The 18887-nt window shown below is 50.2% G+C and overlaps 1 protein-coding gene across 1 annotated transcript in view; it reads right to left on the reverse strand.

Annotated features, from left to right (window-relative positions):
- PAX7 (paired box 7) overlaps positions 1–1317 on the reverse strand; it is a 92722-nt gene extending 91405 nt beyond the window's left edge. Inside the window, exon 1 of the mRNA XM_033842367.2 lies at positions 1049–1317. Coding sequence (XP_033698258.1) covers positions 1049–1133 — 85 coding nt within the window. The 5' untranslated portion in view covers positions 1134–1317. The remainder of the gene's footprint in view (positions 1–1048) is intronic.
- Positions 1318–18887: the final 17570 nt, after the last annotated feature.

Raw genomic sequence — 18887 nt, forward strand, 5'->3', positions numbered from 1 at the left:
TGCTCGCGCGCACTTGATCACGGAGCCACTCTCCTCGCCTCTGTCTAATTCAGGGACCCGCGCCGTCTAGCTGCTGGAGGGACCCCCCCCGCCGCCGCCTCCCCAGATCTCAGGCTGCCTGTCCATCCGTCCCCTCCTTGCCTTCTCTCTCCTTCACGCACAAGGGGCTCATATAATTATAAGAAGAGTAATTAAAAAATAAAAGTCGCACCTCTCTCTAACCACTTCTGACATCCTGGGCTACCTACCCCCAGAAGCCAAGTGATCCCTCAGTTGACAGGGTGAAGGCCTTCTATTAGTTTAAAAAGAAAACAAAACAAAAACGCAGGAAAGGTGCGCTCCCAGCCCTTGCTGGAGCCCGGAGCCGGTTCACCCCGGATGCCGGATATTTAGGGAGGACACATCACAAAACTAACACTTTTCCCTTGTCTGTACATTTCCCTGCCCTCTAGCCGTCTTGAGATCTCCCCCGAGAGATTTCCGGAGTTCAGAAGCCCGAGTGGAAACTTTTGGGCGAAAATCGTTACTATTTGTTGTTTCAAGTCGGTTTCCAGACCCCAAAGCAGAGTCCTAGTTTAGACATAAAATATCACACATTGTTGGTATTTCGAAATACAAGGGGCTGGAAGACCATCCCAGAGGTGAAAAGAACAATTCAAAAGAAGAGTAGAAAGCACGTAGCTGGCGAACGCAGAGAGCCGAGAAAGTGTTAGGTGGAAAGTATCTAAAAATAGCGTACAGAGTTGAAACTCACTAGGACTTGAAATTGACTAGGAGCCGAAATCTCCTCGGAGTTCAGCCCCGCGGGTAAAGGCCAGAGTCCTGGACCTGTGAAGCTGAGGCCGCCGGTGGGTGAAACCCACGCGTGAACGGACAAGTGTCGGTCCCAGAAACTTCCTGGGTCCGGCGCCCGGACTTGGATCCAGAAGGGATAGGGGACTCCCCTGCTGCCGCTGGCGCCGCCACCACCCCGTGAAGATCGCCACCTCTCCAAGGACCTCGAGGTCCTGGCGGAGGAGGGAAGCGAGGCAAGTCCAGACGCTCTTACCTTCCAGAGGAAATCCCGTGCGGGGATAGTTCTGCCCGGGAGCCGGCCGCATCATCCTCGGTACAGTGCCGGGAAGGGCCGCCATTCTTGCGCACGCCGGGGACGAATCCAGAGTCGGCGAAAATCGCTTCCCGTCCGCTCCCTTTACCCCTGCTGCGATCTCTTTCTTTCCTTCTTTTTTTTTTTTAAACCTCTTCCCCCTCCCCTCCGCAAACACTCCCTACCCCCATCCCCCCACCCCCGGCTGCGGTCGCTCGCGTCCAGAAGCTGGGGAGGGGGGTGAGGTAGGGGCGGAGGTTGCGGGGCGGGGGGAGGGAAGGTGGCGACAACGAAGTTCAAACAAACAAACACACCAACCCCAAGGCCTCCTCTGCCCGCTCCGCTGGGCCAGAAGTTGTGCGGGCGGATGCGCCGGGCAGGAGCCGGAGACGAGACCGCGCCGCGCAGCGGGGCTCGGGGGGGACGCGGCCGGAGTCAGGGCCCCCAGCCTCGGACTGGCGAGCGACGCGCTCTCGCGCTCCGGGCCAAAGTTTCTGAGCCGAGAGGCTGCGGAGTGGATTTCTTTTTCGTATTTATTTATATATTTATTCCCTCGCTCTCGCTCCCCTCCCTCCCTGTCCTCTCCCACTCCTCTCCACGCCTTCTTTCTCAGACCACACTCGCTACTCCCTTAAACACCAGCTTTCACACCCCCGCCCCCCAGAAGACTTGAGGAGGGAAGAAGGTGCCTCTCGGGTTTCTGGGCTTGAGGGGAGGCGATAAGGGGTGACGAGGTTGGGAGGAGAAGAGGGAAAGCGAGGGGGCGAGCGATCCGCCGGGTAAGTTGTGCAAAAGTGCTCAACTGGAGTACGAGGAGGAGGAGGAGGGGAGGCAGCGAATGAGATCTGATAGGTTCGGACGTTTCTTTTATTCATGAGGAGGGAAGGGGGCCAGGGCGGAAGGCAGCCGAGGACCAATAACGAAAAGAAACCTTAAACGAATATTTTTTTCCTCTTTTCTGATCCCCGGCTCACCTCGCTTTTGGGGGAGAATTTGGACTGCCGGTTAAAACAGAGGGAGCAACGGCGGGGAGTGGGGGCTGGGGGAGGTAGGGAGGGGCCAACTCAGTCCCAGTGTCTTCCTTTGACGAATGGGCCGGGTCCGCGGAGTCCCCAGTCCCCGGTCGCCCACGGCCCCGCTCTGCAGTCCGGCTGCATGGGAATGCCCGCCTCCCGCTGGTGGCTCTCTTGGATTCTCGCGTCTTCTCGAGCCTCCCAGAATCGGAGTCCGCTGTGTTGCACGTCTTCACCCTCATCTCACTCACAACACTCTGAAATTTCCGCCGGTGGGGCCCGCCGGGAATTGGCCTAGGTGGCTTCATGGGAGGGGTTTATGACTTTCTCTGGGAAATAGCCTCTGAGCCCCGGTGTCCCATTCTTGCCTGGCCCCCTGCAGTCTGAGAAGCCCAGAATGATGGCTGGGCCTAGTGCTTAGAAAGAGGTCCGCGGAGTGTTAGGGACCCGTTTCTTTCTTTCCTCCCCTCCCCTCACCCATCCCCAGCCGGGATTAAACCCGTGCTCCTCTTCGGGCCCCCAGCCCACATCCAGAGCCCCTCTCCAGCAGGTAGTCCGGTGCCCTGAGGCGGAACAGCAAGTGGGTGCCCGGGATCTGGGGGTCCAGAGGGGTGGGAAGTTGGGGGGACGGGGCGGTCAGGATTTGGTACCACCCTGAGCTCCCCAATTCGGAGCTCCTCCACTGTTGGATTGAGGGGGAGGGTGCCCGAGTTAATCAGTGGGGAGTGGGAGTGGGGTGATGGGAGGTCCTGCAGCTCTCTGCTCTCCCCCTGCCAGAGTGACCAGACGTCCCTGCCCGGGGATACCGAGTCCTGGGGGCGAAACGCCCTCCCAGCGGGGCAGGACGCCATGACTGCAGGTCTTTTGTCTCCCCCGGGAAAGAGTGTCTCCGGCCCAGCGCTGGAGGCAAAATACAATAAAATAAACCCAGCCCTCAAACTCGCCCCCAACCCCGCAGCCTGCCCCCTGCCCGCCCTCTCCCGGTGCTGGGGTCAGCCTCTTCTTGGCCTGGGAGCGCTCCTCAGGCTGGCCCCCGCGTGCCCCTCTCCCCTCCCATTTTCCTCACCTGTGACCTTTGCCCCTCTCAGCATGTGACAAACTCCCTCCTCTCCCCTCTATCCCAGTACCAGGGGCTTCTCCGGCTGGGGGTGGGGATGGAGGGGTGGGGGAGGCCTTCTGGAAATGGGGGCGGCCTTCTGGAAATGGGGGCCTGCTGAAGAGCTGTTAAACACGCCCCCAGTGGCCCCAGGATTGAGGTGGGGGGAGGCCAAGTTGCTTTAGAATTGGAAAGGAGGACATCTGAGTGCCTTTCCCAAACCAGGGTGCCAGGCTACCTGAGTTATAGGGACCCCACAAGGTTTTCTGGGACACTTTCCTTTTTGGAGGTGCTACCCCACTGTATCCACTGGCCCCAAGAGAGATTGGAAGATGATTTTTAAGCTCTGATGTGTATGTCTGGGGAAGACGAGTCAGCCTTGAGTCCCTTTTACATCTCATCTTCCTGGAGGGTCTGGCCTGTCTTGACCTCCAGAGGTGGCCATATATATACACAGATACACACAAGCCTAAGTATGTAATATACACACACACATATACACACATATATATTGTTCATTCATTCATTCATTCATCCACCAGTAATTTCTGTTTTGGTGAGTAAGAATTTAAGGCACCTCTTCTCTGTGTCTGTGGGTGGAATGGGCCAGTGTGTTTGTGTGTGAATATAGGTTTACGCCCACGTCTGTCTGTATCCAGGTGAAGGTGGGTTGTGTGTGTAGGTCTGCTGTCGGCTTGTATGCCAGTCTGAGTAAGTGTGTGCTTCTAAGTGACGGTCTGTGTCTGCATTTAGACTTTGGAGTCTCTTCCTTATTGCCTTAGCAAAGCTCTACGCGCCCATCAAGAAGGTGTGAGCTGTGATTTGGTCCGTTCCCCGTGGTGAGAGAAGCCCTCCGGGGCGTGCCGGAAGCGGCCGCTGAAGACTCAGTCCCTCCTGGAGGACTTGGCCGCTGGCGCGGGCTCGGCAATGGGGCTAGCGCAAAGCCGGACCCCTCGGTTCAGGGCCACCACCGATCGGCTGCAGCCGGGCACACTGGAACCCCAGGCAACCCGCGCGGGGGCCACCTAACTGTTGGCCTGGTTCCCGCCCTTCGCTGCTGCAGAAGACTCAAAGCGGCGGGTCCAGTCGCGAAGGAGACACCCCCAGAGCAGACTCCCCTAAACCCCGCGCAGGCAGCACCAGCCCTGCGTTTCCGCTGCTGGGGGATTCCGTGGCCTCCCGCTGGGCAGGCGAAGGGGGAGGGAAAGGGGGGTGTCTGTCGGAATGAGCTTGGCCGTTCTCGCCTGTTGGAGACCAATTTCACAAATGATTTTTGCAACAATTAGGAAGTGTGGCGGAGTGAAATGGCGATTTCACATCCAGCAGGGGAAAGGGGGGTTCACTTGGGAGCTGGGGCGGCTGCAGCTGGAGGGGGGATCTTTCCCCCTCCTCTCAGTTCCCTTCGCTAACCCCCTTGCCCCATTTCACTCCCCATAGGGCGTTAATCAACTCCTAAGACCTCCAGTCGTTGCTGTAAGCGCGATGGTGTGTGTTGGGATGGACGTGGCTGGGAAAGTTTTCCCTTCAGCCCCTCACCCCAAGCTCTCTCTCTCCCTGTTTCTTTCCTCCTCCCTCTCCTTCTCTCTCCCTTTCTCCATCTGTCTGTCTGTCTGTCACGCACACTCTTCTGTCCCTCTCTGTCCCCCTACAGTCAGTTTCATGGGCTCCTCCATCATTTTGTCCCCCACTGTCTCATTTCCTCCTTGCCTTTCTGACATCTCCCCGGAGGTTTCCTCTCCTCCGCTGCCCATTCTGTCCACCGCTTCCCCCAACTCCATGGTTTCCTGAAGTATGTACGGGCCTCCCTTGCTCTCCGTGCTGTAACTCAGACCTGAATCCCTGGGGAGCCCTTTGGTCAGATGGGACTGGACACAGACCATTGGGAAGGGACCCTCCTGTGTTTGGCATCTACCTCAAACTCTTGAAAGCAGATTGTCCAGGCCCAGCCCAGGCTGATTCCAGCACACAATCATCCCACACCCCACCACCACCCACTCCTTGCAGAAATCAGTCCGTCCTAGTGCTCTAAAGGCTTGAGCCACGGCCCCTACCTCCACCTGTCCCTGTCTGGTCTGAGATCTCCCCCCACCTCTTTTTTAAGGGCCACAACAATGCTAAAACTAGGAATTCTTTCCCCAAGTTCCCAAATGGAACCCTCCAACCCCAATTAAAATGGGAGAGAAAGACATAGGCCCAAGGGTCGGGGCAAGACCCCAGGTTGACTTCAGCTGGGGAAGTTGGCCTTCCTCTGGCTGTGAAGTGATGGGAAGTATGAGACCAGTAAGGGCCACCACTGGGGCTCCTTTTCCAGGCTCCCAGGTGGCCAGTGGTCCCTTCCCCCTGCCCAAGGGAGAGAACACTCCTTTCAGAGCCCTGTGCTATGAGCACTTTTTGAAAGCGATTACCCAATAAATCTTCCTTTAAAGAGTGATAAATCCACCTTGAAAACCAGCGGTTTTGATTTCGGCAGGGCCTTTTGCATTTTCAGAGGCTGCGGCCAAAGACATCGACAAATGGAATTATTCAGTCTTCAAATGTTTGATAATGAAAGAGGTGGGGGTGGGGAGAGAAATGGGATATCCGTGAACAAAGGCCCCTCTGGAGGCTCCCTCCAGGCGCTCCAGGTTCCGGAAGCCAGAATTCCTCAGGGCCGCATTGGAAGAGGCACCCTTGGGAAAGAACACCTTCCCCTCCCCACTCCCCAGCATCTTTTATTATTTTTTCCTCTTAAGAAGTAGCGCTAATTCTCAGAGTGACCTTGAAATATATGCCCAAACCCAAATAGGAAGAAATGGAAAACTGGGATGTGTCCCTGCTTGACATTTTAATTTTCCCCAGAAAAATAGAATCGTATGCATTGGATTCCAGTTCCCAAAGTAAATAAAAACAATAATCATAATCAGGTTTCTCCCAGGCCCACTGTTCATCGGGATCTCAGGCAGCCTCGTCCCCCGCTTCTTCTTCCTGGCCCTCCATCGTCCTTTTCCCCCTCCCTTTCCCTCTCCTCCCTCCCCACCTATTCCTTTTCCTCCCTCTGTTCCTCCTTCCCCTCCCCCACCCCCCCTTCTTCTTTCTCCTCTTTCTCAGGCTGGTCCTGGGAACCTCTTACCTCCTGAAATTCTGGGAGGTAAGACAGGCTGAAGCCTAGAGGTGCCAAGATGCCTCTGTCACTCACCTGGATGTGGCTGACTGCTAGGGCGCCCCCCCTCATCCCCAGCCTTCCCCACCCTTCTCCTCTGCTCCTCTGGACTTCCCTCTCTTGCTAACTGCTTTTCCACTGGCTTTCAGAAATGCAGTCAAGGCCATCTTTACAGTGTGTTCCCCAATATCTGTGAAAACCTTTCCTCTGCCCATTAACCCCTCTTTCCTTTCCATTTCTGGCTTGGGCAAAGGGCCTCCCCAGGAAGAGGAGAATGCCCCTCCAATCTGGCCCCAATGGCCTAAGCGGAATGGAGTGGGATGGAGGTGACTGTGTATCGGAGTGTGTATGTGGGAACATGTGAGGCTGAGAGCATGTGGGCACCCATATAAGAGTGTATGAGAGCAAATGACTGTGTACATGGGCATGTGTGCGTGTTATGTGTGTGAGGCGCACACGCAGATCTGAGGAGATGGATGTGTGTGTGCAACAGAAATCTCTGTTTGCTGGATCCATTGAGGAGCCTGGGGAGGGAAATCTCCTAAGCTCCCAGCTGCCTGAACAAAAGACCAAGTGTCAGATCGCACTGGGCTGCCTTCTCCGGCCCCTTTAGATCATTTCTCCAAGTTCAATTGCACTGAGTCCAGTGTTAATGGGTTGTAGACTGCGCCCTCAGACAATTACCTTATCACAGCTGAGCATCTATGGAACCGGCAAAGCATTTTCATTAAACAAATCAAAAAGGGGTGGCGGCTCCCAGCTCCGGCTGGCCCGGAGCTCGTGGCTGTGCACACATTCCAGGGAAGCCCACAAGCCCAGGCGAACTTTCCCTCCAGGCCCCTAGGCTTTTGGGGGGTAGAGTGGGACTGGAATGAGGATGAAAAGATCAAACACTGCCGGGTTCCCACCTCAGATGGGCTTGCTGCTAAGAGGAAGTTGATGGAATTGGGTTCCTTTGGTCCCTAGGGCTCCTCTGTCCTCCTCTCCTTGGGAAGCCCCCTCCTCCATCATGGCCTACTCAGTGACGAGGGGTCTTTCTTCTCCTGGATGCAGGAGCACTTGTTCTGTGCATTCACTGCTGTCAGCTAATTTCCCTAGTAGATGTTCAATAAATATTCATTGGATGAATGGATGAATGAATGATTCTAGCTCAAGCAGGACACCCGGACTTAGGAAGAGGCTGGGAGATCTAGTCCTGAATCGTACGAGGCCAGTGATTCGTAGGGATGTGGAACACTGGGTGTGCCTTCTGTGGGCTAAGACTTTCTCAATCTCTTGGAGCATAAGAAGGGTGAATAGCCGTATATGCATAGAGAAAGATGCTCAAATGGAACTCAAAACATGCCAATCTGTACCATCTTGAGTAGCAGTGGCAAGCTGGGTGCAAACACCTAGGCTAACGTTTGGTCTGCTGTCGGCACTCAGTGCGTGCTGGCTCCCTTGCTTCCTGCTTCCTCTATATAGTTGGCCACTGGGTTCCTTTTGTATTTATCTCTGTAGTTCTGGGGCTGAGCTAGAACACACAGCGTGCTCGAGAAAGGGCTGAGATCGAGAAAGGGCTAAGATGAATGATCACGTTCCTCTTTGACATTGGGCACCAATGTTAATAACTAGTGTTTTTGAATGGCAACCCTGCACCAGGGATTCAGGCAGGCCCGTTTAATCTCATAGCCACTCGGGGTGGTGGATTTCAGCATCTCTGTTTTACAGAGTGGGAAACTGAGATTCAGGGACTTCCAAGGTCAAAATGAGACTGGTCCAAGGTCAAAGAGCTATCAGGTGGTAGGGAAGGGATTTTAACTTAGGCCTCCTTGACTCTAAAGCCTGCCTTATTTCCTGCTCCCGTTTCATCTCTTGCTGCCTCTGTTTCCCCGTTTTGTAAACTGGGTAATCACCAGCACTGAACACAGAGACTGGTACAGGGCAGGTGCTCAGCAGGTGCTGTTGAATGAATGAATGAACTGAAATATCCTAACGACCATAGGATATTATATCTTGTATGGGAGTCCGTGCGGGTGGGGTGGGTTGGGGGACGGGGACGGCAGGACCAGAGCATGCTAGAGCTGGGAGGGAGCCTTTGAGATGACCTCGTCCAGGGATGCAGGTTCAGGAGCCGAGCCCCCTCCTGGGGGCTCTGGGGAAGTCAGAAGGTGCCTAGTCTGAGGGAGGAGGTGGCCAGTCTGAGGGGTGCTCTGGAGCCCCCGGCAGGTGCCAGGTCTTCATTGGTATGTATAGATGGAAAGGAGAGAGCACTTCATATTTGTCTAGGTGAATTAAAAGCACAATCCCCATTTCCCAGAGGGAGCAGTTGGTTCATATTTATACATTTAGTCTTACAGGTGTAAAATAGGTTTCTTTTATGCTTATATAATAATTTTTCATTTGAATTTCAAGGCTTTATTCCCTTCTTTGGATTCAAGTCTTCCACCTGAACCCGATTCTCTCCATAACCATTAATTCCTTCATCATAAAAATGAATTCCATCTAATTCTCTATAGCGGCAGTTAGAGCAGATCAAAAAGTGCCTTTGCAAAGGGGCCCCCCCCACCCCGCTTCCACCATTGTAGTTTTCAGCTCGCCTGTTCACCCCACCTCCCTACCAATGCTGAGTTTCAGAAACCAGAGCTTGGAGCAGAAAAACTTATTTCTCTCACTCAGGAAGTATGTGTGTGTGTGTGTGTGTGTGTGCGCGTGTGTGCACGCGTGCACGCACACACGTGCCCACGCGCGTGCATAGGTGTGCTGTAGAAAATGCTCCTCAATTTCAGAAAGGCAACAACAACAATAATAATGATGATGACTTATGATGAGCCAGACACCTGCCAGGCACTTTATATACATTATACTATTGAATGCTCCTGCACACTCATGAAGTAGGTTTCAGTATCCTCATATTACAGAGGAGGAGATGAAAGTCCAGAAATGTGAAATAAGTTGCCCAGGGTCACACTGCTAGGAGGTGGCAGGGTTTAAAACTCTTTTTTTTAATTATTAAGTATCTCACACAGACATTAAATACAATTGACACCTGCAGACACGGTTGGTATCCTCACGCTCTCCTCCGCTCCATCATTCTCTTTCTTTTCCCCTAGAAGAAACTACAGTCGCGAATTTGATGTGTGTCATCTCTATACATGCTGAAGGAGGCTGAATAACAGCCCCCAGAGGTATCAGGTCCTAATCCCTGGAACTTGTCAACGTTACCTTAAAGTCAAAAAGGATTTTTGCAGATGGGCCTAAGTTAAGAATCTTGAGATGGGGAAGTTATCCTGGAATATCTGGGAGGGTCCTAAATATTATCCCAAGTACCCTTATAAGAGAGGAGAAAAAAGAGATTTGACACACACAGAGGACACAGCACTATGACTGTGGAGGCAGAGATAGGAGTGAAGTGGCCGTAAGCCAAGGAATGCTGGCAGCCACCAGAAACTGAAGGAAGTAAGGGATAGATTTGGCTTTGTGACTCCTTGGTTTTAGCCCAGTGATAGTGCGACCCCCAGAACTGTGAGAGAATAAGTTCCTATTGTTTTAAGCCACGAAGTTTGTAGTAATTTGTTACTGCAGTCACAGGAAAGTAATATACGTGCTTTTATAATTTCGCTATCTTCTTACGTTGAAATATGTGGGTTTTACAGTTTATGTAATGGTATACTGTAGATTTCACCCTGAAAATTGCTTTTCTTGCCCCACATAATGTTTCTGAGATTTATCCTTATTGACACACGTAGTGTCAGTTTAAAGGCAGAGAAGAATCTAATCTGCAGGGCTGGCACAGTGGATCTCGAAGGGCCTTATTTTTGCCTCTGTGGGATGCTCTGCTGGGGAGAAGCTGAGGTGCCTCTGGCTGCCACGTCTGGAAGGGCAGGGCCACACTTGGTCCCCCTGTACCCCCAGGTATGGGGACTCAGATGAACACGGGTTTGCCATGTGTCGGGAAGGCTGGGCTCATTGGAGGAGGGGGAAGGTGTGGGGACCCGGTTTCAAGTGAACTCAGGGATTCCATGTCTCTGAGACCTCAGAAGAGTCAAGGTTCCCAGCCATGAAGAAAAAGACGCTCAAAAGGAAAACTCAAATGGAGACGAGAATGTGTGTGCACGTGTGCGTGGTGTGTGCGTGTGTGCATGGTGTATGCATGAGTACGTGTGCTCGTGCGTGCGTTAGTTCTGTTCCCTAAAGTTACAGACCCAGTTTGCCTCTCCCCCCAGGACCTGGAAAACAGTGATTATTTGTTGAGTGAATGATTGAGTGTGATTATGAGGGTGAGAAGGGGGTTGGTGATCTGTCCTGTAAATATAAGTATCCAGCTATATATGATGGAGTCAAGTTGATACAAGTTGGTATAAATTGTAAGGTTGTGAGTGAATGAGTGATTCTGTGGAATTCATCTAGCATTTACACCTTTGTTGAACACTTTCACAGTTTATGGGGTTTTCATGTCCATGTTTTAAAAACTTGATTCTCACCTCAATATGGTGTGGTATAGAGGCAGGCTATCATGCTCCCCAGATAAAGGAAAGCTGAAGATGAGGGGGTGAATCAACTTTCCTGGTGTCATAGAGCAATCAGGTGGCAAACTGGGGGTTAAATCCAGGTAGGTCCAGTGAGTGGGGCTCTGCAAGAGGACACAGGCTTTAAATCCTGATGAGCTCTATTTTAATCTCGGTCTCTGTCCTCAGGAGCTGGGTTTCCTGGGGCAAGTGACTTAACCTCTCTGAACTTCCATTTCCTCATTTTAAAAATAGGCACAGAAACACTTAGCTTGTAGGGATTGCTGGAGACAGAAGGCACGTACAGTGAATGGCACTCAGTATGGCTCAGTAAGGGCAGCTCTCATTGCTTTCCTCAACTGGATAGTATTTTTCCTCTTGCAGTCCTGAGCTATAACCTACATTCCACCAAAAGTTATCAGGGAAATTTAGAAATGCAAGCTGCCAAACCAGTTGGCTGGTATCAACTGCTATCACCAGGGGGCCTGAGTTATCCTTTTTGGGGTTCATTGGAGCGTGATGACCTGTGACCTGTGCAGCCAGCAGGGGTAGGAGCCCAGCAGATTTGGGGTCATCTCGGACTTCTGGAGAGATCTGAGAGACCACTTTCCAATCTGGGGTTTTTCATTATGTAGGGGGCAGTAAGTCCAAGGGACAGCCCCAGGCTACAAACTTAAATGGGCCCTAGGCTGATGGAACTGGGCAGGAAAGATGCTGATGGGGGAGGAAGCTATGGCTACCCTGCTTGGTTACCAAATGGACCTGAGGAGAATGAAGTAACACACAAGGTGGAAAAACCCACCAAAAATAGAATTGAGAAGCAAATGAAAAACTGGAGAAAATACTTTCAACATCTCTGCTGCAAAGGTTAAAGTTAATGTCTTTGCTATATAAAGAGCTCTTGCAAATCAATAAGGATGATGAACAACACCTGGTCAATGAACATGGACAGGCAATTTATTGAAGACATATGTGAGGGCTAGAAGCATATAAAAATTGTCAGTCTTACCAGATACCTAAGAAAAGAAATTAATGAGTTACCATGCTCGTCCATCACAGTGGCAGTTGTGAGGGGGAAAATGATACTATCCAGGGTTGCTGAGGGTTCTGGAAGCTGGGACTCCCATACACTGTTTGTGGCAGAGTACATTGGTATCAGCTTTCTGAAGGGCACTTGGAAAGTATGTTTCAGGAGCTCTGGAAATGTTTAGAACCATCATCGGGCCATCACTTTGTACTTCTAGGAATTTATCATGCATACGGGCAAAGATATGATAAGCATGTTCATCACATTTTTTTTTTTTTACTGTAGGGAAAACAGGAAAAAATCTTTAATAAGAGGATATTGCCAATATGTTATGAAACTTCCACATAGTGGAGTACTCTGGAACCATGACAAAGACATGTAGTAAAAGACGTAACATTTGGGTAATGTTTCTTTCACTCCATGCTAGCAACCATTCCAAATGCTTAGCTCATTTCATTCTTACAACGGTTTGAGATAAATACTAACATTATCATCCCAACTGGGGAAGAATAGAAGGCACTGAGAGGTTAACTTTTCCTTGGTCTCTTACCTAGTCAATGACAGACCTCAGTGTGAACTCAGGTAGTCTAGATCCAAGGTCTGTCTTTTATTTGTTTTTCAGCTGTGCTGCGTGGCTTGCTGGGATCTTGGTTCCCTGCCCGACCAGAGATCAAACCCAGGCTCCAACAGTGAAAATGCTGAGTCCTAACCACTGGACTGCCAGGGAATTCCCCCAAGGTCTGTCTTCTTAACTGAACTATACTACCTCTCAGAATTTTTAATGACTTGGCAAAATGTTCATGAAACATTGAGTGAAAAAAAAGCAGCGTCCAAAACAGCATGATCCTACTTTAAAAAACAAACAAACAAAAAACAACAAAAAACCCAAAAAACTTATGTGTAGAAAAATAACCCCAGGACTTCCCTGGTGGCGCAGTGGTTGAGAATCCGCCTGCCAATGCAGGGGACATGGGTCTGAGCCCTGGTCTGGGAAGATCCCACATGCTGCAGAGCAATTAAGCCTGTGTGCCACAACTACTGAGCCTGCGCTCTAGAGCCCTCGAGCCACAACTCCTGAGCCCGGGTGCCACAACTACTGAAGCCCGCGCACCTAGAGCCCGTGCTTCTCAACAAGAGAAGCCACTGCACTGAGAAGCCTGCACACTGCAACGAAGAGTATCCCCCGCCCACCCCAGCTAGGGAAAGCCCGCGCACAGCAACGAAGACCCAGCACAGCCAAAAATAAATTAAATAAAATAAATAAATTTTAATAAAGAAAAATAATCCCAGAATAACGTTAACAATGTTGACCAAAATGATGAGTAAGCACAACTAAGGGGTGAGATTGCGGGTGATAGTTTTCTTTTTTTTGGCCTCCAGGGATTTTCTAAACGTTCTATAGTGAGGATAATAACTTTAAAGAATAAGGACATCCACGTGAAAGTTATTACAAATGAGAAGAAACAGACTTGGGGCCCATGTTGGTGCCTCAGCACCTAATTACCCCCCAAGCCAGTATCAAGGCAAAGAAATGAGATTCTTGGGTCATTCCTGAGGTTCTCCTAGACCCTGTTCCTTCCTTTCCACTTAGGGAGTGGGGAAGCACTGCTATAGTTTACACGTGATTTACCTCCACCCAACAACCAAGACAGCATCCAGAAACCCACCTTTACCCTACACCCACGATATGCCAGCCCCAGGGCTGGCACTCCTGCAGCTTAGGTCAGAGCTCGGGTACCAATACCTCTGCTTGACTTGGAGTCTTATGCCTGACCACTGTGTTCTTCACCTCCCAGATGAATAACAGATGGAAAAGTAGTTGTTTTCACTCTTTTGTCTGGACCATTTCAATGGCAGAGAACACTGATCCTCAAAGTGTGGTTCCCTGGAGAAGTGGCATCAGATCATCGGGGACCTTGTTAGAAATGCAACTTCTCAGGACCCACGCCAGACCTTCTCGATCAGAAACTCTGGGTGGGTGGGTGGGGGGCAGTGATCTGTGTTTTAACAAGCCTTCCAGATGATGCTGATTTATGTAAAGGGTGAGGGTCACTAAATCAGAGGGATTATGGTGCTGGGTTAGAGTATTTGACGGCGTGAGAGGCATTTCTCATTTTTTTCAGATGCCCCCAAAGTGACTGGCTCTGCTAAACTCGTTTTTGAAATCCGGAAGACAGGCTCTGGGAAATGCGTTAGTTTCCCCTCCCCTCCCCTCCCTTAGAACGCTGCTGACAACTGATTAATGGGGAATGCTCTCCAAAGATTTCTTTACATATATTAAGTTAGGAAAATCTTTGAAAACTTTCTGTGGCAACTGTGCCTGCGAAGATTCCCTCCATTGGCTTTCCTCGGGGATGGAGAAGTGTATTCATCTCCTTGCAATTTAGACAATGACCTTGATTCTTGTACCTCTCTGGGCAGCGCTGGACTGGGAGCCAGGGGACCTGGGACCCACTTGGGATCCAGCACAGATTCACTAGATGACCTTGGGCAAGTCACTTCCCCTCTGGGACTCAGTGTGCTCCTCTGTTTAATTATAGGGTCTGAGGGTCCCTAAGCCTGCATCTGTGACTTGGAACCTGAACATTTCCTTCTGTTCTGAATTTCCAGAGCTGGGTTTGATTGAGAAGGTTCCCAGAGCTGTGTTTCATATATTGATTAATTTTAGGGAAGAAACTCACGGAACTGTAAAGAGAGAATGTGTGTGGGTACACACTTGTGCATGTCTGTGCCCTAAAGACTGACGTGGGCTGAAATCCATAGAAGATGCAGACGGATACAGATAAAAGAAGTGGACTTCAGTTGTCTTTATTCCCTGAAAGATATGTTAACCAGAAAGTGTTGACTGATCCTGGGTTGGTTGCTGTGAGTTGTGAAATATGGACCATTCAGCCTCCAGATATTTGTGTTTTTTAGTTTTTTTCTTGTAGTTGATTTCTATATCTCATAGCATTGTGGTTGGAAAAGAGGCTTGATATGAATTATGGGCTATTCAGATGTGTTCATTGGAAAGTCAAACATTTCTTCAAGTGCTCACGGACACCCAAGCTTTTACACTAAAGCTAGGAACCTGCATGAAAGCAGAGCGTCCTTGGAATGAACTGGGAGTCCTTTCAAAACCCTCCAGAGGCAAATTCTTTATTTTTCCTTCAACTGAAAAGTAAGTCCTAGAGGGTAGGGGTGGGAGAGGGCAGTGGAGGGATGATTCTGAACCAAGCCTCCCACCTCGTGCGCCAAGATCTGATGCCCCAAACTTGCGGTGCGAGTGGGGGGCTGAGCCAGTTGCCTCCAGCTGCACGTCTGATTTATCCCAAGTATTATCAGTTTCTGTGCGTGCCATGATGTGTGAAAAGTTGGGAAGCGAACACCTACACTTTGTCGGTGGGCCATGTGCTCGGGCTGCAAGGTCTGAAAGAGCATCGTACCTTGTCTTCTTCAGCTAGGTGATGTCCGCTGACCTACAGCGGGGTCACAGTGTCCACCAGTCCATGCCTGGCTAGTGTTCCCTGCCCCTCCAACCTCTGCTGAGTGGTGGGAGACCCAGGGCACCAACGGCTTTAGGCCCAGGGCACTGCTGCCCACCTGTAAGCCAGAGCCTTGGATCAAGATTTCCGGTGGCCTTATTGGCTGAACCAACCCAGGGCAGCCAGTTTAGAACCCATGACCCCCAGAGCTATATAGATCCCAGCTGTGAATCCCAGGCCATAGAGCTAATAATCTTAATCTTCTACACATCCGACCCTCTTGGGTTCAGATCCCCTGACTCTCCAGCTGTGTGATACTGGATGACTGTGCCTTCATACCTTCACCTGTAAAATGGGGATGCTAATGCCCACTGGTGAAAGGTTAAATGAGGTGATATGTGAAAAGCACTTAGCGCAGGGGCTGACACTTAGTAGTTGCCCAATCAATGTTTATTATTATTAAAGATTTGTCACAAATGTTTACTGAAACAGATGTGACATTTATCGCCAAGCCGCAGCATAGCCAGAGGGACAATGTAGACACAAAACTGAGAAACAATTCAAAGGGGCTTTGGCCCTGGGTCCAGGGATCGGGGTTCAAATCCCGACTCTGCCATCTTCCAGCTGCATGGCTTTGGGCAGCTGTTTCTCGTCGGTAGAGGTGCACCTGCCTCAGAGGGTTGTCCAGATAGGTGACTAAGTAGACCAGAGTGGCCTGAATGCAGGGTTGAAGTCACAGGCAACCCTGGAGTTCTGAGGACTTGCGCATTTGAATCTTACTGGAACATTTGCCCCTCTTCAGCATCCGTGGGGGCTTGGTTCCAGGAGCCCTTATGGGTACAAAAGTCACGGATGCTTGCGTCCCTGATGTAAAATGGCACAGCGCAGCAGAGTACAGCCCACCCTCTGTATCTGCGGGTCCGTATCTGTGGGTTCGGCATCCGTGGCGACAGAGGGCAGACTTTATTTCTTTTTAACAGTGGTGATTCAAATGACTTGCCCAAGGACACCCGACCAGTTAAGCGGCTGAAGCAAGAACGGAAAGCATTAGATAGAAGGCAGCATGGGATGGGGTGGGGGAGAACCACCTACACTCAGATTGAAAAGGATGGTCCTGATTCTCACTGAGAAAGAATTCCATCATGGGTGGAACCAGAGAATAGAGGGGACCATGTTCTCCCAGAGGGAGGCTATGTGTCCCCTCCAAAACTCCATTGCCCTCTGGGACTGGGTTTGTCTGCTGCTCTCTGCTGAGGCAGCATCTCTGGGAGGTGGCCAGGAGCAGCCTGCAGCTAAATGGCTTCTCTGCCTGTGATCTGGATTTCCCCCACTGCCGCTGCCATGACAGGCAGAGAGCAAAGAGTTTAGTCCATTTGCAAGCCGGAAGCCATCTCAGAGGGAAGGCTGGTCCTTGATATTCCCGGAAAATAGTTGAAAACAATGTTTTTGGATTATAAAAGCAACACTTGCTCTTTGCAAAGTACGTAGAATGAAATAAAGACTGCCCACCACGAAATCATTCTCTGCATTTTCTTGTTTTCATGTATTTGCTTCTAATATTTTCCCTGTACCTGCATTTGCAATCCTACTGTGGGTTCAAGTACCATTTTACTCAAATCTATAGGAAAACATATCTTCGTGTTCTCAGTTGTTTTATTCTTCTTTGTTTTAATCCAGACAGCATATTTAGTAGCTGCGTCATGTTCCGTTGTATGGATACAGTGCAGTGTCATTAGCTATCCCAGCTGAGACTTCTGTGGCTGCTTCCCCCTTCCCCCAGGATAAATAATGCTGTGATGAGCCCCCTGGCACACCTGTTATATAAAACCCTCCTCTCTTGGCCCCAGGGAACAGTGATGCCCCATGGGCTCCCCTTGCATCCTTTTCCCATGGCTTGGAGTGGGACCAAAACTCACGCTGGCTTCAAATGCCTGAGGCCAAATCCTTCAAAGAAAGGACTTTCCCTCTTCTATTAACTGGGCAATTTGGAAACCTGGGCTTGTGTAAAAATATTATTTTTCCTTAGTCATTCTCAAATTGCTTATTCACCAAGTTAAAGCAGCCAGTCAAAGCGAGGGAAAAGAAAACAAAACCCCAAACTTCGAACCAGCTGTGCCGTGTTGTGTAGACAAAATAACCCTTTGACAGACCGATCGCATCACCTTTTTGACCTGTTGATTCCCCACAACGTCAGCGAGACTTCAGCTGTTCCAGTGGTTTGGGCTGTTGTTTCGTTCTTCTTTCTCCTTTCCCCCTCCTCCTCCTCCTCCTCCTCCTTTTTTGATTGGTTTGTTGTGCAAACAGTATTCCAAAATGGAGAGATGGAAGAAAAAGAAAGAAAAAGATGTTCACATACACTCCTGGCCCAGAGGAGTCAGATTGGTTTTTCTCTCCCTCCCTCTCTCTCTTCATTCCTTCCTTCCTCCCTCCTTCCCTCTCTCCCTTCCTCTTCCTTCCTTCCTTTCTTCCTTCCTTCCTTTCTTTCTTTCTTTTTCTTTCTTTTTCTTTCTTTCTTTCTTTCTTTCTTTCTTTCTTTCTTTCTTTCTTTCTTTCTCTCTCTTTCTTTTCTTTCCTTCCTTCCTTCCTTCCTTCCTTCCTTTCTTTCTTTCTTTCTTTCTTTCTTTCTTTCTTTCTTTCTTTCTTTCTTTCTTTCTTTCTTTCTCTCTTTCATTCTTTCTTTACATTTAAAACAATTGTGAGAAAACACACACACACACACACACACACACACACACACATATATAAAACACACCATGTTGGGCTTCCCTGGTGGCGCAGTGGTTGAGAGTCCGCCTGCTGATGCAGGGGACACGGGTTCGTGCCCCGGTCCGGGAGGATCCCACATGCCGCGGAGCGGCTGGGCCCGTGAGCCATGGCCGCTGAGCCTGCGCGTCCGGAGCCTGTGCTCCGCAACGGGAGAGGCCACAGCAGTGAGAGGCCCGCGTACCGCAAACAAAACAAAACAAACAAAAAAACCCCACCATGTTTTAACCATTTTAAACTGCACTATATGGTGGCATTTAGTACATTCACAATGCTGTGTAACCATTACCACTATGTAGTTCTGGAACATTCTAACCTCTCCAAAAGGAAACCACATACCCATTAGTAGTCACTCCCCATTCCTCCCCTGACCCCAGTCCTTAGCAACCACTAATTTACTTTCCGTCTCTGTAGACTTGCGTATTGTGAATATTTCCTATCAGTGGAACCATAAAATACGTGTCCTTTAGTGTTTGGCCTCCCTTGCTCAGCGTAACTCTTTCCTGCTTCGTCTGTGTTGTGGCAGGAATCGGCTCCTCATTCCGTTTTATGGCTGAATAATATTCTATTGTACACATATACCTATATCTGCGGTTTTGAGGCTGGTGTTCCCATCAGGCAGCCTGGTGGCTCGGATGGGAGGGCAGGGAGCACGGTGAAGACAGGGCGGGCTGAAACACGGGCTGACAGCATCAAATGTGCTAATCACCTGGGTCCCTTAGGTATGTTGGGTTTCCTCCTCTTAAAAAAGGAAATAATGTAATAATGTCATTTTTTAAAAAGGGTTGCTGTGAAAATTAATTGGTTAAGT

Source organism: Tursiops truncatus, chromosome 1 (assembly GCF_011762595.2).
Source record: "Tursiops truncatus isolate mTurTru1 chromosome 1, mTurTru1.mat.Y, whole genome shotgun sequence".
Lineage (NCBI taxonomy): Eukaryota > Metazoa > Chordata > Mammalia > Artiodactyla > Delphinidae > Tursiops > Tursiops truncatus.